We start from the raw sequence: 21,178 nt of genomic DNA, 5'->3' as shown, positions 1-21,178 counted from the left end.
TACTTTATATTGATACTTAGTATTTTGACATTTCAGAGAATCTCAAATTCAATCTATCAATTAAACACCACAAGTTTTACAAGCAGAAACTGCCTGAACTTGATACGAAGCCTTTTGAACAGAAATCATCTGTTCATCATCTGTATCCTGTCTTGTCCCAATATGGTGACAGAGCCAAATCCTCAGATGCAGTTGCAGCCAGCAAGCTGCAGCCCTGAAGGAGCAGGGAAAGAGCAGGATGTTTGTTTAGGCCTCTCAGGTGTTCCTGCCTTTCTTTCCTAGAGCTTCCCTGCCATCTGTGGGCCCCTGTGACACTGCACTTGGGAGAAGGCAGTTCTGAGAACACAGTGAAGAAATGCATCTGGCAGCCTAGCTTTGCCAAGAGCAGCCTGCAGCTGATCAGGGATAAATTAAAAATCTGGGTTATACACAAGATTTTATGGGTTGGGAGGGCAGGCATGTTGTTTTCAGACATAGACATTACCAATGCTTACTAGGCCTCGTGGATGATCCCGTGCTCCAGCTTTGATTCACAAACAGCACTGGGCTGCCTTGCACAGCCTGTGGTACATGAACTGCTGGCCAGCCTCAGCCTTGAATCCCAGCTCTGAGCTGAGCAGGAACTGTTTGTGCTTTCTGTGCTCCCTGGCTCCTGCTACTCTGCTTTCTGAAGAGATGGATGCTGCCTCAGTATTCTGAATAATAGCTGAGATCACCCTTAATATCTCCTGGGCTGGGATGAAGGAACAGCAGAACTGCTGCTCTGTGTCTCAATAACACCACTCTGTTACCCAACAGTGCTGATCTCTTTGCAGATTTGACCCTTCCCCCCTGCAGCTAAGACATATTATCATGCATATTTACCCATACAAGCCTAAAGGCCTTAAAAACCTGAAAAGTTCTCAGAAAAATTTATTTCCATAAATTAAAAACACACACAAAAGAAACAGTAAAATTTTAGATTCACACAATATTGAACGGAAACAAAATGCCAAGAGCATGATGGAGGCTAATGGCACAAATGTACAAATTCTCATTGAGCTATTTGTTACCTTGATAGCATCATACAGACTTTTAATCCACAGTTACTATCCATATTCTAGAAAAGCACCTGGAACATAATATACCAAAGGCCCACCTGAAATAAAATACAATGAATGAGAACTGCTTGCAGGAAATCATATCCAGCAAGCACAGGAACTCAAATGTATGCAGACACAAGCCAGCCAGGCAAATGCTGTACCATACATTAAGGAGCCTTAGCTGCTCCAGTCATAGCATGATGAAAACAATGGTTTTTTTCTTCTTTTTTTTTTTTTTTTTTTTGTGATCCTTCTATCTCTGACAATCAGCAAATTTAGCAAAGAGCTGCTTGGCTCTACTAAGAGACAGGACATGGCAAAAGCTTTGCAATCCTTCTCAAGCTGTACTTTCCATGGTGATACAAAAACATCCCCACTGGAGTGGGTCCACTTAATGAACCTTAATGAACAGGCAAGTGTACATATCCTTCTGCTAGGGGCGTATGCAAGACCCCAAAAGATGAATCCCCAACAGTTTTTAAATTAGCTGTGACAGAAGCAGCTCAGAATGGAAATGCCTAGCTTTTGCCCAGTCACCACTCCCAGTGTACAAGCAGCAGCCACAAGGAACGTGGCTGTTCCATGAGTGCTGTAAACAGAAAAAGAGGTGGGAAAGGAAAAACCAAAAAAGTGCATAAGCAGGACTGACACCTGTATGCTGGAGAGGGGAAGAGATGCTTGGTCTCCACTAGCTTACATTGTCATACAAACACTAAACCAACGGAGAATAATGCTGTGTGTTTGGGTTTCCACAAACTAAGGTCTGGGAGAAGCTAAACAACTGCAACATCCTTTTGTAACTCCTCCAATTTCTGTAAACTGAAGAGTATTTGAGTGTTTTCTTTGCTCTGCTCTCTCCCCTGTAGCTTGTAGGAAAAAAGTTCATAAATCTTATTTCAATGCAATCAGAAACAAGAGAGAGCAGGGAAGAAAGTTAAAAAAAAAAACAACCCACCCTAAACAAAACAAACAAAACCCAACATAACCCAAAGGAAAAGACTCCGAACATTCCATGTTTTGAAGCACATTAGAGGTCTGAACTTCTTCTGGACCCAAGTCTCTTCCCCTACAACCCCAATCTTTATTTCCTTGAAAGCCCCAGTAAGGTTACAGCTAATTGTGTCACTGGAAGCCTCCCATATTAATAGAAGGTGAATGAATGCTCTGTAACAATCCCACTCTATAGCATAAATCCATAAAAATATATCTCTCACTCTTGCTACCACTTCCAACTAGTCAGTAATTGGGCTAATAAGCCAACATAGGGAAACTTTCAAACATTTTTTAGGAGGCAGTTGATCTTTGTTTTTAGGGATTTCTTTTTACAAAAATAAAGAGGATCAATTAGAATGTTCTACAACAGCCTAGTAAGTTAACCAGAAAAATACTATGTCAATATGTTAAAAGCTTGCCTTGTTATTTTACCCTCAAACTCCAAACACTACTACTCTAAGTGTGCACTCTTCTCTTTTCTTCAGTCTTCCTGATTAAAGATAATTAGTCTTCAAAACAAGAATATAAACTTTTACAAATCCCAGCACATAAGCTGGGAGCAAAACAAACCCAGATTAGATTTCTTTCAAGACTCAGGCACACACAGTGTAATAATTCTCTTCCATTTCTCTACCCTCAAAGCTCTGCAATTCAACAGATTGCTTGTTAACATTTAGTTTTCTGTTTGGTCAGTAACAGAAGTGGTAGAGCAACAGAAGATAATTATGGTATTTGCAGTCCTGCATTTATTGGGACTTTATAAAAAATACCCACCCACTAGATATTTACTCAATTTGAAGGTAAATAGAAACTCTATTATATGGGTAGATAAATAAGAAAGTGCAAATTCAAGTGACAAGTGAAAGAAAGAACAGACTAATTAAATTTGAGCATCCCAGCAACGACAGCTTTGCCTGAATAACTTCTCTAGGCACTAAGGGACAGACATTACCTGAACAGCAGCTAGCATTGGAATTATGCTTCAAGTTAAGTTTAACAGAAGTTATGCCAGAAGGGAGCTCTCTTCCTTCCAAAGGTAGAGCTGAGAAATTGCCCAGTGCTGCACCAGATAATTACATATGGCCTTACATAACAAAAACAATGTCCACATACTCAGAGGCTCTTTGTACAAAACTGCCTATTATGCACAACAGTGCTGTACAGAGAATATCTAATTATGAGCTACGGGAAAATTTTTATTTTACTCTAAAATCGTAAAAAAACAAAACCTTTCTTGTTGACATTAAAATCAAGTTAGTATGAATGGAATTAAAATAACTTTAAAACAAGTATCAAAGATTTTGCTGGTCTTCCTTGCATGCAGCAGCTCAGCTCAGTTAAATAAAAATCTCTGCCTAGGTATCCTGCAGCTTAACACCCTCATGGACCAATTACCTTTTCCTCTGGAGAAGAAGTTGGCATCAGCCAGGTAAGTAAAAAAATCTTCTATTTGGGAAAAAATAGTACTGGGCACCATTTTTCCTAAAAACATTACCCTTTTTGAGTTGAATCATGTTAAAAGAAGCATATACAAAGTGCAAGTTATTTAATGTATAATTATGTGGGGCTTCTGCTGCCTGGAGCCAGGAAGGGAAAAGATACTTAGAAGGAACCTTCTAAGTTAACAGAAGGAAGAAACGATTGAACGCTAACCTAGACAGCTACTTTTAATTATCAAAAGGTTAGTGGTATATCAAGAATGTGTTTGCTAAAATTTTTCTTTATCAAACACCATATCTCTTTTGTCAGCTTGTTAAAAATAGCCATTACAGTAACAACAGCAGACTCAAATGTGCAAATGATCTGGAGTACAGAGTTCTAGCATCACTGAAGGTGTACTACTTCCTCCTTGACACTCCTACTCTAACCCCAAAAGATATATAAACATAATTAATTAAATATAAGCAGTAATTTCCAGAGGTTGAGAAAGGAAGGGTAAATTTCCTGTGGCTGTGTTACACTCAAACAGGGACTTAAAAGAATCCCTCCAACAGCATTTAAAAAAAATATAGCACCTTAAAGAGGGTCACAGCCAAAAACTGATTATCAGATGTTAGAACAGAGTGGCAGAGTAAGGTATGAAGAAGTCAGTAGATTTCCCCAAAGAAAAAAATACTAAAGAAGCTGACTGGACCGTTTCCAGCTAAGTGGCTCCCTCAGATGCTGGAGGGCTGCTCCTGCTCAACCTCCTCTGCAAAAAAGGCTTCAAGGTCCATTAGCTTCTGACTCAGAAGAACATCTAACTCTGCACTCTGCAGTGCAGCTCTTTTTGCTCGGGTGAAACTCCCCACTGCTTTGATTTTTCCTCGTGTCTTCCTTTTCCGGGGAAGAGTAAAGTCCTGAAACTCTAGAATCCGCTTTCTCTTTTGCTGGCTGACAGAGATCAAGTGTCCATTTTTCTCCTTGGGCTCCTCAAAGATTGTTTCCAAGCTCCTGGTAAAAAAAAAACCAAAATCAGAACTCATGAATACCTTAGCAGCAGCCACTTTACACTGACAGGGAGACTGGGGCATTTCATAACTCAGGTAAACACATTCTAACTTTTACATTTTTACAGCCTGTCCATGCACCTTTCATCTCCTACAATGCACATTACTGCCAGCTGAGTTGTTATTGCTGCACAGATGTTTGGGTAGAATCTCTTTGTATTTCAGTTCTAAAGCACAATTATGGAATCTTAATTTTCCAGAATAAGTAAGTTTGAAAATTTGATGACAGGCTGTGATAGTATTTTAAAGAACATGTAATTGTCTTTGAGTTTTGGAAAGAAAGTACTGTATTTTGATGGAGACTGGAATAAATGGATAAATGAAAAAATATACAAACCCATACTTAACCAGCTGCAAATTCTTAGTTCATATTCTATTTCACTTTTTCACACCCAAACAGTAAAAGATACTATTTTCAAATTAACTTTCTCTAGCAGTTTAAACTAGACCAGTTTTAAGAATATATTTCCCTCTCAGATTTCACACACCTTTCATCTCCTCTCTTCCCCCTCCCCAGTTAATTTACATTTATCTCAAGTTTTCTTATTAGGAAGCAGAACCAACCTGGCAGGAGGAGGGGACTTATAGTTCTTGTTTGTGTAAATTTCTTCTAAACTAAATTCTTTCTTCTTAAGCCTGAAAAAGTAATGACAAATCAATCTAGAAGGAAGAATCTCAAAACAACCTCTCTTCACAGCAAACAGATTTACAAGAAGCAGCTACTGTTTGCATTCTGTGCCTAAATGCTAACTAATTATGCTTTAACTAACTGGGGACCAGGAGGAATGAAAAATGAGCTCATTAAGTACATAATGTCATACAGTTTTTATAAGGTCAGGGTCAAGACTTGCCCTTTCTGCAGAGATCAATATTCCTTCCAGCATTCTGTGATGCTTTGAAATAATGATGCTCAAAAGGGGAAATGCCCTTCACCTTTTAGTGAAAGCTGAGAAGAAGCCTTAGAGTTTAACAGATTAATACTTCGTCTCTTGAGACAGATTTTAGTTATTGGAGTTACCAAGCTGATCTCTGAAGAAAGACATTCCCTTGTCAAAGGTGGTACCTGCGTTTAGGACAGAAGTCATACTAGATGAAGTATGGCTAATCTGACCTGTATGACTAGCAGTCACACTAGATGACTGATTGGAAAACTTGATCAACATCTGGCACTGATTCCCCACACTTTCACTGAACTAATGCTTTCCCTAAGTTCATACCCCAAACGAAGAAACTCTGAAAAACTCCAACACAATTTGCATCAACAAAACTTCCTAACAGGTGACTTCATCTCACTGTGCACTGCAGGCTGACTGATTTTCACATTATCAATAAAAAACCCTTTCTTCTTTAGAAAAATGATTGCATTGCAGCTTGCTTTTTCACATTTTGCCTAAACTCCAGTCAGTAGTTTTGATCCAGTTGATAGAGCTGTGTCAGTCATTTCTTGTAAAGGAAGTAAACATCAGATGTCACTCAACTGGGGCTGTTTAAAATAGTGGTGGTAAGAGAAGCATTTATTGAAATGATTACGCTCATATGCTTTGAGTCCATTTCAGAGGTACTGCTCACCTTTTTGGTTTGGGTAGTCCCATTGGAGTAAGGTTAGGGTCTGGCTTAGGAACAGTTTTCCTGATTCGGATCTGTGAAACTTTCTTTGGCCTCTTTTCTGGCTCAGTCTTAAGACAGAAAGATGGAAAAGTTAAAATCAAGGAAATGAAAACCATACTAGTCAAAAGAGTTTCCTTTTATTCTGAATACACATTCTCTATAGAATAAACATTCCTCTCTGGTTTGCCACCTTTTTTCTGCTTGAATCAAAGCAAGCAGCAGCACAGAGCAGGACCTGCAGACTGTTTTCTCTGCTTGATAATATCCAGCAGCAGCAGCTTCAGCTTTTGGAGAACCAAGAGTCTGAGAGATCTAAAGTATAAAATGAACTCACTTTTTTCAGTTCTGTGTCATCTTGGGATCTCAGACAGGCTGGAACAGAAGAATCTGCTTCATCAAGGGCAGGGATCTGGAGCTCAGATGCTGAAAGCCTGGGGGGAGATGGCAATGACTCTGGAAGTGCATGAGGCTTTGGTAACGGAGGAGGGAATGACGTTTCCAGACTGTAACAGAGAAAGAAGGGAACACGTGTAGATTGATACCAACTGAGGATGCAACAGCATTCCATGCTCTCAGGAGATGTTCCTAAACTGCAGTATGGGCAAAAAACAACACAGTTCACAGAAATGGCCCAAGTAAGTGAACTGGTACAAACATACAGCCAAACCTGCTGCATCCCACATTGATACTGACACCAACTAAACTGCCAGAGTATCTGAACATGTCATTTAAAACCCACTCTTTTCCTTTTCATACAGCTAAACAGTATACAGCTCTATGTATCAACTGATAGAAAGGGATCAATCCTCCTTCCTGCAAAGCAAATTTCTTCGACACAACTCTTAATCATACTTTTTGTTTACAGATAAAATACAGCTTCGATACCTGCCATCCCTACACTTAGAAGGAACAGAAGGAAGTTTCAGCACCTATTGTCCAGTTGCTAAGGCAGAAAGGACTTACATCCAAGTAAGGAGTCAAATTTCTATCCAAGTAAGGAGTCAAACTTCTATAGTTTCACATATTCATTTCATAAGAAGTGGCACAACATGGTTGAAAGTAACAGAACTGTTCTGTGCAATGTTCTATGGGGTGTCTGCATAACTGCCCCTCCACTCTTCTGCATTACATCACCCAGTCAGCTTACCTCACCCACTTCTTAATCAGAAAGCTGTTCTGGGAGTGAACTGCCAAAAGCTGAAAGCCCAAACGACATAAGCAATGGCTTTCTGAGGAAGGTTATGATCCCACTACTCAGGATAAATACCAACATCCCAGATGCTCACCGTGTGGCATGGCCTGCAGTCTGCAGTGCTCCCATACTCTGTACAGGTGAGTGTGGTAACATGGCACGGCTGGGTCAAAGAGGAATGAAAAAACAAAACAAAACAAGAGAGACAGAAATTAGGGCTACACTATAAAAAGATGAGGGGAAAATTATTAGTATAAACTGGATTGTAAGACAAGATGCTCATATCAGGAATGAGAATGAAAGACTAAAATGATATAAAAGAAAGCCACATCTGTTTAGGTAACTAAATTTCATTGTTAGGGAAACTGCCCTGCTTTCCTTTAAGAATGGTAGTAATGAGAAAAGGAAATAAAGACACAGAAAGAGAGCGAGACAGTAATATTGAAAGTCATAATTATTTCTACATAATTATTAAAGTCTGAAAATTGTAATTCTTTCTATGAAAGTCTATTTTCCTTATTCAAAACCCCAAGTTTTTACAATTCAAGTAACCAAAAACCTTGAAGTATTTGGTTACTAAAGAAAATAGTGCATAATGGCAACAGTAACAGGTAAAAGGAAGCACTTCCATTAAATTAAGTCCCTGCTGCCTCTAACTCCCACAGCCTGCAATACCCTTACTTGATGGGAATAACCAAAGGCCTTTCCATAAGGGTTGGTAATGACCAGAATTCTGAGGCATAAAAGTCAGCACAGCAGCTCTAAGTCCTTTCATATTAAACTTTACTTGAGTGCCCATACTGTTATCAGCAGGAAATCATTCGGGACAGCTTTTATTACATTCAACAGCAAATTGTGTTTTGTTCTCTCTAACCAACAGTGAAATGCACTTCACTTTTCAAAAGCAAAAATATTACAGCCAGACTGGAGTTCTCCAAAGGAAATGAAAACCAGCCATGCTGGAAGCACAGGGAAGTCTAACTACACATAAAGAGGTCAGAAAGACCCACTTATTGTGTTTATTGCTTATGTCAGAACTGTAACACTTTACTTCAACATTCCACTCATTATTCCAGTGTCACTGGAACCTGTATTGACAGTGCAGCAGAGCCCTCTCTGTTAGAGACAGAGCTTATTGTTTTATGTAATAATAATACAAAATTACAAGGACAGAAGGAAATCACTTTAGAAATTTTTAATTCAAATAAGCATTAATTAGAAAAAAACTTCACTGAAAGAATGCTTTTATTATTGACAGTGGAAGGGACAGTGGAAGTTAGGTAGGGCAACTACTTTAGTTCCTTGTTCTCCTGGTTATTAAGAACACTAATTGTAAGTGAAATATTTTAAAGAGAACAAATCTTTTCCAGATGAAAATGGCCTGCAGGGAACTTTTTGATTTTTCTGATTTTTAATTATCTTAAAACAGGAAAACATTTCTGTCATAGTGGGAGCTGAAAAGGCTTTTATACTGCACCAAACATACCTCTTATATTTACGTACCAAACATCTGAGTGGGACAGATTTATGTCTGCCTCATACACATAGTTGTAAGGTATTTCAGAGATAAAACTAAATTGAGTTTTAGGGTATTTTAACTCTAGATTATTTTTCACTTGAAGTGAAGATGTTTGATTTGAATACTCTCCCTTTGGGAAAACAATCCCGCTCATAGCAAAGCATGCACTTTTCCAGTGACTCTTATGTCAGGAATGAAATCCTCTAACACCTTGGCTAACTGGATAAGCTGTCCCGAGCTGCTGAGGAGCCTGCACACTTAAGGATGTAGGAAACCCCCCAAGTTCTGATCTCCCAGTCCAAGGAGAGCATGCCTCAGCAACACAAAACACTGAATTCACCTTATACACACAACTAAGATTTAAAAATACGTTGTTTTGTTTTTAACAATGTGTTATTTTTAATTTTAGTGCTCAAACTGTACTTTACTGGTATGATCACTTTCAGAGTATGGAATAAAAATGGAAGCAAGTCCCATAGAATGTGCTGCAAAAGTTGTCTCTATGCCATTATTCAACTTAATTCTTTTAGTGCAGACAGCTCCAGAATAGAGCAGTGCTTTCACAAGCTCACTCACACCTTTGGCAGACATTAGAATTTATACTACCAAGTGACTTTTAGGCATGTTACCCGTTTATACAAGGCAAAGTGCAGCATTTGTTATCTGGCAAGATTTTTGGTTACACCTGTGTCAATCTGTGACACGGGCTAAACTCAACAGTTCTCCACAGACTGCCACACTAATCAAAACAATTAATTAAATAGACTTTGGTACAGTGCTCATGAAGCTCTCTGCCCAGGAATTGCAAGGTGACAAAATCAGGGACTGAACTGCCCTATATTACTGAGGGGATAAAGGGCAAAATCTTTGCTCAAGGGCATGCAAAATCCTGTAACAGAGCTAGGAACCTCTTTCATTCTTTTTATTAGCAAAATGATCTTAAATGCTCATAGCAAAGTAAAATTAAATATGCAAAGTACATTTCAGTCCTCTTCCCACTCATAACAAGACTGACATACAGAGAAAAATTCATTACCCATGTTAACTGGAGCTGTATTTGTTTGTGCCAACATCACATATGAAAAACCATAGCATGCATAAAGAGGTTTCAATTAGCATAGAATGGTCATGGAATACAATTAAAAATGTTACTGAATGATACCACCCACCCTTTACAATTCTTCCTAACCTGATATTGAGCATTTTACAGCGGTTCCAAGGGGCATTTGTAGCTCAGACCTCTGAAAAAAACTTTCCTACCTCAGAAATCCAGTTCCTCTGCAGTCACTCTGAATAGACCTAATGAAGTAGCTCACCTTTTGCATTATATACTCTGATGCATGGTGTGTATATTTTGCAAGGGAGAAGAAAATAGAGTTAGCCATTCTGCCAAAACAGGATAGTATTAGAGAAGTGAAGGCAAATATATTTAAATTCAGCTAAAAGACTGTTCTGTAAGAAAGGATCTTCCACGTTGAGCCTCCTGGAGCAGAATGTGTAGATCTGGAACAGGAGAAACTGACCCTCCAGTGCAAGCTGCAATCACCCTCTCCCTCCCAAAAAGGAGCAAGAATATACCCTGCACACATTTAATCTCAGAAATAAGGTGATGGGTTTTACCTGTTCTCGATGCCCACACTTGGCTGCCACTTGCAGTGGTTGGAATGGAGAGGAGTGATTTCGGAAGGACGGGCAGAAGGACCGTGCTGACTCCATATGGACAACACCCTGCCCAGTGAGTATGGCAATGAGGAGACGAGCTCATCGGATACACACCTCGGGAACCTGGCCCCTTTCAAACCCTGTGCCAACTGCGATATAAATAGTCTCTGGATGGTAGGAATGTGGCTGGTTAAGCTTCTTCTTCTTGTCCAAATCCTGTAACATCCAGGGGAAGAAAGTGCTAACACTGTGTGAAGGCCAAGCCTGGAACAAGCTCCTCTTCTTCCAGCTACAGTGTTTCTTCCAGGGTCAGGATGAACAGCAACAGTCCTGGGGGTTGTTGTGGAGTGTGAGGAATGAAGCTCATTATTTACACAGGAATCTCCCTGGAAAGCTGTTGTATCTGAACAGCTCTGAGAAAGGAGAAAAGACAAAGTCCACTTTGAAGCTGGTGCTGGCGTTTCTCTGAAAACTGGGCTGTGATGTGCAGAGTGCTGGGATGTAATCCCTCTGAGGTCTGTCACAGGACTGGAGTCCAATTTTATGTGAAAAGAAATTGGGAAAACTGAGGTGTCCAAGAAAGAGGCTGGAGGCTTGTGGCTTAAGTCTGAAGAAAGCATTTTGGTAGTTTGTACAGGATAAAGTGCCAAAGGCTGAAAGCTGAACATCTTGGTGCACCAGCTGTCAGCCCAGCGTGAGTGTATATTCCTGTTAATGCAAGAAAAGGCTTCCAAGAGATTTTTAGCTCTACATTGGCTGTACCTGTCACCCACCGGAAGAATTTCAGAAGAATATGGCAGAGGTTCTAAGTTACGACTGCTTTTGGCAGGGGCCAGGAGCTTGCTGGCCATTGCAGACAACTTGCTCAACAATGCTGGTTCTTTGGTACATTTTCTAAATTTCAAGCTGTTCAACAAACTGCACCTCTTGGCCCTCTGCCCTGGCATATGCACAAATCTCATGGCTGTTTCCTTTTCCATTATCGGTGGTTTACAAGGAGAGTACAAAGATTCCAGAAGAAGGTTTTCCTGTTTAGGGGACATTTCCCGGGGAATCTCAGAGACAGGTGAACTTTTAATATTTTTGATTTTTCTTACGGTTTTTAGCTGATACAATGTGGGAACTTTTTTGCATGTCCTTCCAGGTTGTATTTTTAATGGAAGAGGTCCTCTTAGTTTATTTGTAATTCCTCTTCGTTTATTTGTAGTTCCAAAGGCACCAGGGATCCCATCATACCCTAAATTAAGGTTCAGGCTTTCCATTTCTGAATCCTGAGTCTTCAAAAACTGTGAACTAATAAAATTTGTGGTAATCTTTGGCCTTTTAACTTCTTGTAAAGTGCTACATAGTTTACTTTCACTGCCTCTTACAGCAACAATCTCCTCTGAAGCCCTTACAAACTTCTTACTTCTAGATGTCATCAACTCAGCTGAAGTGCTGCATAAGAGTTCAGAACTGTGCAACATACTTGGTTGCAGTATGATTTTTGCTTTCTCCTGATGTTCTAACTTCTGTTCTTGTTGTGCCTTGCCCAACTGATGTACTTCCATCTTGCCGTACTTCTTATGTATAAATACTTGACGTTCCTCTATTTGATCAAGTCTCTCTGAACATAAAGCCCCATTTGCCTTGCAAACTGCACAAGTTGGTATTTGGTCCTGGCCTTCTGGTATTTCCTTTACGTTATCTTTGCTCCATGCATTTAATTTGTAAGGCACACATGCTTCACTGCAAACCACACAGTTTGGGGATGGTTCTTTGCAACTGTGTGATAGTGTGCTCAGAGGAGGAGAAAATGTGGGCGTTGTATCACCCTGCACTTCTGGGGCAGCCTCTGTGTCAGATACAGCTGCAGCCTGGCAATCATGCACAGTTTCTGAAAGTACACTGGTACCTGCTAACTTTGGGAGCTTTGTATCATTTTGTCTTTCTTTTGAAAGATTATTTAGTTTGGATCTTGGGATTTCTTCCAAAACCTTTCCATCATTCTCAGTCCTGAGGCGGACTATTTTGCTACCAGACTCTTTAGAATCTTCCAACAAGGCCCATGGACAATCTTTGGGCAACCTTCCTCTAGGGGCCACCTCTTTTCCTATCATCTCTTCTACACAGGTATTCTTAAATTTCTCTTCACCAGGTGGAATTTCTGGTGAGCTCTTGTCCATGTCTTTGGTTGGTGTGCAAAGCCCCTCACCTTTCAGACTTTCTTTGCTGTGGGCACAAACTCTTGAGCTTTTGGCATCATTCAGAGAGCCAGCTGCTGATTCATTCCCTGAAGATGGAACCTCAGTATTGCTGGATTTTTTCTTAACGGAAATTGTTACAGAAAGAATTTTTGTCATTGAAGTATCTTTGCTGAATTTTTTGTCTGCAGATGTAATATCTCTTTGTGTATTCTCAGGTGACATACACAGTTTTTTCTTCTCAGGCAGAGAGATGCGAGAGTTCAGAGCTGACACAGTTTCTGAATCCACTCGAGTCTTACTAGAAGTTTCTTGGATGTCAAACTTTTCAGAATGGGATGCACAAATACCCCTTTGATCATCTGTTTCTTTACCAGGCTCAATAGTTAACTGTCGGCAAGAGTTATTTAAGATAGGAGTTATACTCAGGCATTCTCTGTTTTCTGTATCTGAAAGCACATTTTTATTTTCTGGCTTATCTGTATTCTTAAACTTCTCTTGACCAGGAGGACTTTTTGGTGAGCTCATGTCCATGTCTTTGACAGCTGGCATGCAAACGCCCTCACCTCTCAGACTTTCTTTGCTGTGGGCACAAACTCTTGAGCTTCTGGCACCATACAGAGAGCCAGCTGCTGATTCATTCCCTGAAGATGGGGTCTCAATATCGCTGAATTTTTTCTTAACGGAAATTGTTACAGAAAGAATTTTTCTCATTGAAGTATCTTTGCTAAAAACTTCAGCTGAAGATGAATCACCATTATCTCTTTGTGTATTCTCAGGTGACATACACAGCTTTTCCTTCTCAGGCAGAGAGATGTGAGAGTTCAGAGCTGACACAGTTTCTGACTCTGCTTGAGTCTCAACACAAGATTCTTGGGTGTCAAACTTTCCAAAATGAGATGGACCAATGCCCCTTTGAGCAACAGTTTCTTTACCAGGCTCAATAGTTAACGGTGGGTGAGAGTTATTTAAGATAGCATTTATACTCAGACATTCTCTGTTTTCAGTATCTGAAAACTTATTCTTACTTTCAGGCTTGTATGAAAAACTCCCATGAACTGATGAAATGGGCAGGAATTGAGTACTAATTGTATTTTCCTGGTTCTCCACCAACCACTTTATCTTTGGCAAAGATTGCTGCATTTTGTTTCCTGCAAACACCAGCTCTGCTTTCTCTTTTGCACATTGGATAAAACGAGCCTGCTGTGAGCACTGTGGTTTGTCATCAGAAAAGTTTTCTTCAAGAGCTCCTTTATTGTTTCTTTCACATCTGTTCTCATGTTCTTGTAGTCTGATTGTCTCCTCTTCAATTAGATCACTTATGGAGTCCATGTATCCTGAAGAATCTTCATTTTTCATACCAATTAAAGAGTCCAAACCCATTACATTCTCTTGTGCAGCTCCTTTAAACCTGGCTTCTCTTGCACATTTATGGTCTAACAGAGGCAGGTCACCACCTGTCTTTAGCAGAACCTCTTCACTGTGATTAGGATCACTTCTGTTTCTTTCCACAGAACCGGTTACAGTTTGCAAGCCAGTGTTTGGTTGGTTGGTTAAACTTTCTAAATGTTGCTTGCTGCCCAGCACTGGGACATCAGACTCACTCTGACATGGATGAAACTGATTCCCCAATGGACAAAGGGTCTCTTCTGCTTGGCCAGCATGTTGTGTTGGAGCGTTCACGTTGTCGAGTGCTGGCTGTGGATCACAGGTTGGAGCGCTGCACCCGGAGGGATCAGCTGTGAGCAGTGGCATTTCTTCCTGCTCACGTGCGTCCAGTTCTCTCTTCCATGGGCCTAACAGAGAGTTGTAAGATCCAAAATTATGAGTGCAGGTGCTTTTGTTCAAATATCTGACTAATAGCTGCTCACTAGTCCTATTTCTCTGATTGCCTTCAGGAGCATTTGGGGAATCCACAGCTCTTGTTTTATCAAATTCATCTGTCTGGGAAGCACGTGTGCCAATGTGTTCTTTTGCCTCATCTTTGTCACAAACAATTTCACTGCCCATTACTTTACAAAGATCAAAGTGTTCCCAAACCTCCATATTCTTATTTGAAACCTCATCTCTTGCCAAGGTAGCAGTAGACTTCTCTGCAGTAGATGCTGAGCAAAACATGGTTTTTCCTGTGGGAATATAATTTATTCCATGCAGAGCTATACCTCTGTTGCCCCAGTCATTTTCACAAAGAAGAGATCCACGTGCCAAATGTGTGTGTGCTTCTGGAAAGATGATTGCCTCTTTACTGTTATATCCTGATGAAGACGCTCCTTCCAAATTATCATTTTCTTCAATCTTACCAACTTCAACACCAAAAGAATGACTGTTCAGGGAAATTTCATCCACACGTGTACCCCCTGATAAAATACAGGAAGTACTGCCAGCTGTACACTGGTTTTTTATACTCTTATTATTACAAAGCCATGTGTGACAATGTTCATTTTCTAAACCAGTGACCGTTCTCTCCATATTTCCTGCAGAAGATTTTATATTCATTTGGGATACTCTGCTTGCTGTATTAGGGTTATCAAAAGTCATGGAATTTACAGAAGACTTGAATTTGTCTTTATGAAGCAAAACTTCAGCAACATCTTCCGCTGCTGCTCCAGAAGCACCAATTAATTCTTTTCTAGACCAATTATCCCAAGCCTTGTCCCTGCATGAAACTTCATTATTAGTACAAGGAAGACACTCACTATAATGAGGGTCTCTTGATTTTTGTAAAACAGGAGGTAGAGTTACATTTAGTGTATAAAACAAATTTGTTTTCTTCCCAGTGGATAAGCTGTCATTACTATCAGCTTCTGCAGCTCCAACTAAATCACCAGCCAACTCTTCTGATGTTGTATTGCTCTCAAATTCCTTTTCAAGCAGTTGTGCCGTGGATGAGTCTTTTTCTAGCTTGGTACTAAGATGAAGACAGCTGTGGTTACTGGGAGGAGGGATTTTACTGGCAGAACTATAAAAGCGTATGTCTTTCTGCACAGTTTCATGGGAAGCAATGTCTCTCGTTTCCACCCACAAACTATTTTCTTTTATATCATTATTGCATGGGTCACTGACAGAGAATTGCCACTGGTCCTTTTTCAACTTATCACCTTCTGATGGGAGTATTTTAAATTTTTCTTTTGAGAATTCCCCAGGAGATGAAGCAACAGAGCTAAAAACTGGAGAATGACGCTGCTCAGAATTAGCAGCCTCTTGAGCTTCAGGCCACCTACAAATTTCAACGTTATCTCCCACAGCATTTTTTCTCCAGACTTCAGCTGCTTCTTCAGATTCAGAGCTGTATGATTTTCCCATCGTAGCACTTAATTCCCTAGGATCAGTTTTTGCACTAGATAATCCTTTTTCCCTCACCAGCTCTACTGGTACAGATGAAGAGGTTTGGTTTTCTGAAAACCCAGTTCCATGATCATAAAGAGTGTGATGTCTGATGTTTTGGGGAAGGTAGTTCTGGGGGGTTTCCCTGATAATTCTGTGAACTGCAGAACTGCTTTCTGGTGGCCTATTTCCAAAGTCCAAATAACAGACGCTTTTCAGAACCGGACATAGAGCTTCAGAACTTTGTGTGGACAGTGTTCTACAGCTTTCTGCTGAGAACAACTCACGAGGTTCATTTTGTTCAGGTACAGGACCCTTAAAGAAGCCATAAGCATCGTTTTCTTCATCCTGCTGACAAGTCTGGCAATTAGCAAATGACGTACTGAATTCATTAAGAGGATTTCGTCTGGGTAACTTTTCTTCTCTAAGCTCCAAAACAGATACACCACTCCCCCCTGTTCTCAGTGGCATGGCAGCACGGGCTTCTGACCCACTATAGTCATTTGTTTTTTGTGGATGATCTGTAGCTGCTCCAATGTCCATGACTTTTAAAGGCTCTAAAAACCCTAAGATGCTGGTCTCTGAAACCCCAGCTCTGGCCATGACTGTGTCTATGTCTGGGCATTGATTGCTCTCAGGTGGAAGACCTTTACTCACTCTGTCATTCCTGTATCCTGCTTTACTAAATATCCTAGTCCCATCAGCCTTCATACCTTGTACTTCGTCAGTGAGCTTTGGCAGAGTTTCAGCTGTCACCTGAACATTTGCTTGGTTTTCTTCTGCGTAAGAAAAAAGTAAAGCAAATCAGAACCATATGCTAAATTTAGAAGGCATCCAGCTTATCAAGTACCTTTTCTTGTTGTAATCAACACTCCAAGCAGTGTTGGTTACCAAATGTTCTTATGATGCTATCAATTTTAGTACAAGTCTTTAGAGGAAAAAACAAACTATTCCACCACAAAGCTAAGGCAACAAAACAATCCTTTTCAACACAGACATTTCCATGAGCATCAGGCATTCATTCCAAGTCCTGTACATTTCAGATTCCTCTAATATCAAGCTAGGTGAATGCAGGTCCTGTAACTTAACACATAGGAAGCCATGGCCAACATTAAAATAATGCTTATGTGTAACATCACAATTCAACATAGGCTGGGAGTTTATCTGCTCCAGCCTAGAAACAGGGCTGGCCATTGTGTGGTCATTTCCATTTCTTCTTCCTTGGAGACATGTCTGTCACTAACTCATCCATAGGAAAACAAGACATATCTCATCTGCCCAAGCAATTTGGATTATTCATAAAGTTTTTTTCTGTAAAATCACAAAGAAGGTGCTAATTAAAAAAAAAAAACTACAGTTACTGCAGAATATCTTCACACTCAAAACTTTATAGGGAACATATTTACTCAGACTTTTGCAGATCTTTTCCCTATTTCCTGGCAAGCACCAAGACTAGATAGCATTCATCAGCTAAATACAAGTTTAGGTAAAGACAGCAGGGGGGGAAAGAAAATAATTACTAGATTCAGGAAAGGTGACCAAAGTACTTGGAGTTAGAAAATTATGGAGGATTATAATGAAATTAATAATTACTTTAACTGTCCTCTTTCTTTGGATTCTGCACTTTTAATTTTATTTTTTAGAACACTCGAAAATGAATGAGTAATACTTTATATTTTATATATATATATATATTATTACTGTTCTCATACACTCCATCTTTGAAACAAAAGGAAATGCTAACCATCTGCTATTAACAACCTCTTCTGCTTTGGAAACAAATAACTAAAACACATTTTCTACAGAAAAGGTCTTGAGGCAAGTACATACCCTGCCAGGAGGAAGTAAAACATTAAGTTTTGACAGTGTTATAGTTACACAGGGTAATACTTTCTAAACGAGCCATCCCAAAATCACTCATCCGTTCTAACCAACAATAAATAACTGGGAGAGAAGCAGGGGCTGGATAGGGATGTACAGCTAAAATAACTACCTGTGTTCCTCAGAGATCCTGCAATTTCAGTGCTACAGGTTCTCAAAGACTTTGCCTCTGGCTCATGTAAGTGAGGGTCCTCCTGAAACAAGATAGAAGTACAGTTATACATGGTTAGTTATGGTTAGACAGAAAAATGCTTAGATTTTCTGAAGTGTTTCATGTCTCAGGGACTGCATCTGCTCAGCTGGGTTAGTTCAGAATAAGAAACTCACTAAGAAACCTTCAGACACATCAGCCTTGGCCAGAGGCAGCCTTGCATTGCAAGGGCTTCACACAAGCACTAAGGATGTATCCCCAAAACATCGCTGTATTTAACAGCAATGAAGTCTTGTGATGTGGCAGCTACAATTTAAAATGCAAATTGAAGGGTTGAAATGGTTGAAAATTGGAATGAGAAGAGTAATCCAGTCTCCAAGTCTAGTTCACACCCCAAAACCACTACCACTAGACTTCTGGGAAGATGTGGGCATTTTCTGTTTCTATTAGAAACAGAAAATTTCTATTATTCTATTCTGTTTCTATTCTGTTTCTATTTTCTGTTGCCTTCTACTATTCCTTGGGCACAAAGGCACAAACCCTGGAACAGGTGACCTAGATCTGCCAGCAAAACCACCAAACCATGATCTCACAACCAAACTATCTGCATTTAGAAATACATGGAAATTCATCTTGAAAACTGAATGACTATAAAGAATTTACTAGTTTTAATTTCACAAAAGTGATGAATCAATTTTTAAAAAATGACAGATAAATCAAACAGGTATCAAAATTTGGAATTAAACACACAGAATTATGCAACACCCAAAAATTAAGGTAAAATACTCAGTTGTGCACATTTTTCTGTTACATATCTGCCTTACACCATTCCAACAGTATTTAAGCAAGTAAAAACACAGGTATTTTAAAATACTGCTGGTCTACTGAATTATTGTCTAATTTTTCACTGGACCCACAATAATCTAGACACTGAAACACACCTCCCCTCCCAGATGTGCCCCAGGCCAGGCTGGAGGGGGCTCTGAGCAAGCTGGTCTAGTGGAAGGTGTCCCTGCCCATGGCAGGGGCTTGGAACAAGATGACCTTCAAGGTCCTCTTCCCACCCAAACCATTTTATGATTCTATACTAGAAGACACAAAAAAGAACAAGGAAACTCATTGCCAACCCCACTGCCTAGTGACTCTAACCCTAAATTCAAATTATCACACAGGGATTAATTTCTGCATTCACTTACTTGTTCTGACCAACTTTTCCCCAGAGTTAAAGGGCAACGTGCAGCATGATGGTCCCCAGCACCTTGTGCCTCTTCATCTTCTTTCTGGTATCCATCACTAGGACAGTCTAGTTTTCTAAAGCGTCTTTTTCTGCTTTTTTCATCCTCTGCGAGGTCTCCAGCTTGCAGTAATTCTTCAGGAAAGGATTCTGCTGGCCCATGAGAAATCACCTGGAGCATATCATTCAAATCCTCCGTCTTCTGGCAGAAGTTTCCTCCAGCAGCAGTCCATGGCCCATCCCGGTGTGCCAGCACGGGAACCGGCCCATCAGACTGTGCCTCCAAGCCAAGGCTGGGCCCCGGCACTGCCATGAGTTCCCTGGAGGTGCTCTCTGGCAGTCCAGTGTACAACTCCTCTATTACAGCAAACACAGAAGAATCAAGGAGAGACTCCACCCCAGATGAGAGCATCAGGGCTGTTGAAGATCAGTTGCCCTGAGCTTTTCAGTTTATCCTAAAAATAAAAGCAACGTTAAATCAACGTACATTGGATTAACCACAGAAAACCCTGAGCTGGAAGGGACCCTCAAGGATCACTGAAATAAAACTTCTGGACTAGATTAAAAGGAAAAGCTTAATTCCTCAAGATTCAAGCATATATGTTAAAGAAAGACACTTCCAAATATGTCTTTAAGAAAGGAGCTGAGAGAGATTTGAGTATCTAAGGAAATGCTTCATGAACAAATGAAGACAGTAAAGCCAAATAGAAACTCCCAAGCCTCATTTTCACATTCAAACATCTCCCTGCAGATTTAACCCTAGCTTTTGAAAAACCTGAGAAGAGATTATAAAGCAAATCACTGGGGCTTGTATCAGACATCCTCCTCCTTCACTAGAACTAAAGCACTGTTTGATTTCCTAGGATTTTAATGAGTTTCTAGTCTTTGGAATAAAGCTCCAGGTTTTGTTCACATTCTGTGCCTCAAACGAACACTGTCTAAGCCACCAGCCAGCAGACTGCGCCTCTCAGCTTCTCTCATGGGAGCACTCTGCTGTCACGCAGTACAGAGGATGCTTTGCACCAGGACACAGCCCCGGTCCCGGATCCTCTTCGGTCCAGAGGCGAACTCCCGGTGCTTTGTGTGCGTGGCACAGAGCTCCGGCTGAGCTGACACCGCTCCTGCCGGCACCGGGAGAACCCCGACTGAAAACGCCGCCGTCAAATCGCTCCTGAAGGCTCACGGACAGGAACGGGCTAAGCCAGGCCTTTAGAGGAGCATCAGTTACCGAGTTTACCAAAACCCGGGCTTATCAGCCGAGCGCTGCTCTGTGCTGCTTTAGCTCCGTACAGAAACAGGTGAAACTCGCCCCAGCCTCCCGGGAACACGCGAGGCCGCTCGTCCCCGGGAGAGCATCACCCTCCCGGCGGGGCCGCCCGAGCCCAGCCGCGGCAGGACCGGGGGCGACCCTTTGTTCCGAGCGCCGCTGCAGCGCCGACGGGCTCGGCCCCGAGCCCCGCTCCTTCTCCGCGGCGGCAGCTCCCGCACCGCCCGGACCCGAAGGTTCGCAGCCGCCCTGCGGCGGCGCACCGGAGATCGCCGCTCTCGGTAATTACACAACCGCCGCGTCTCCCCCGCGCCGCGGGCTCGGCCCGCGCCGGCCACTCGGGCCCGCTCCGACCCCAGCCGGCGGCGCGCGAGAGGCGGGCCCGCGCCGGCGCACCCCGCGCCCCGCCCGGGCCGTTACCTGAGCGGCGGCGGCCGCCGGCCCCGCTGAGCGCGCCCGCCGCGCCGCGCCCCGCCCCGCGCGCATCACTTCCGCGTCCGGGGCGGGCCCGCGCGCGGAACCGGCAGCCGTGGCCGTGGCCCCGCCTCCGGCAGCGCCCGCCCCGCCCCGCATAGCCCCGCCCCTCACCGGGC

General features: G+C 41.5%; 1 protein-coding gene across 3 annotated transcripts; it reads right to left on the bottom strand.

The window, feature by feature from the left end:
• Positions 1-641: 641 nt before the first annotated feature.
• Positions 642-21,142, bottom strand: PRR14L (proline rich 14 like). 3 transcript variants are annotated; one of them, XM_038152029.1, is made up of 10 exons: positions 21,006-21,142; positions 19,281-19,773; positions 18,046-18,127; positions 16,766-16,831; positions 10,504-14,524; positions 7,459-7,527; positions 6,507-6,675; positions 6,134-6,240; positions 5,129-5,200; positions 644-4,508 (listed from the first exon to the last, which is right to left on the bottom strand). In XM_038152029.1, exons 2-10 carry the CDS (start codon positions 19,728-19,730, stop codon positions 4,232-4,234), a joined length of 5,313 nt encoding a protein of 1,770 aa, XP_038007957.1. In that variant the 5' UTR covers positions 19,731-19,773; positions 21,006-21,142; the 3' UTR covers positions 644-4,231. The 3 variants fall into 3 exon arrangements, with proteins under 3 accessions (XP_038007958.1, XP_038007957.1, XP_038007956.1); XM_038152028.1 differs by having other exon boundaries at positions 10,504-16,831; XM_038152030.1 differs by lacking the exons at positions 10,504-14,524; positions 19,281-19,773; positions 21,006-21,142 and having other exon boundaries at positions 642-4,508; positions 18,046-18,117.
• Between the last annotated feature and the right edge of the window lie 36 nt (positions 21,143-21,178).

The sequence above is a fragment of the Motacilla alba genome, chromosome 15 (genome assembly GCF_015832195.1).
Source record: "Motacilla alba alba isolate MOTALB_02 chromosome 15, Motacilla_alba_V1.0_pri, whole genome shotgun sequence".
NCBI classification, from domain to species: Eukaryota; Metazoa; Chordata; class Aves; order Passeriformes; family Motacillidae; genus Motacilla; species Motacilla alba.
Note: the sequence above shows the minus strand (reverse complement) of the source record. Positions and strands in the feature narration are given on the sequence as shown.

Excerpts from the sequence above, each read along its gene's own strand:
- PRR14L (XM_038152028.1), bottom strand. The coding sequence starts at position 19,730 with ATGCTCTCATCTGGGGTGGAGTCTCTCCTTGATTCTTCTGTGTTTGCT. Across the intron at positions 16,832-18,045 it reads AGGATCTCTGAGGAACACAG|AAGAAAACCAAGCAAATGTT; the intron begins GTAGTTATTTTA and ends TTTCTTACGCAG. Across the intron at positions 5,201-6,133 it reads GGACTACCCAAACCAAAAAG|GCTTAAGAAGAAAGAATTTA; the intron begins GTGAGCAGTACC and ends TTACTTTTTCAG.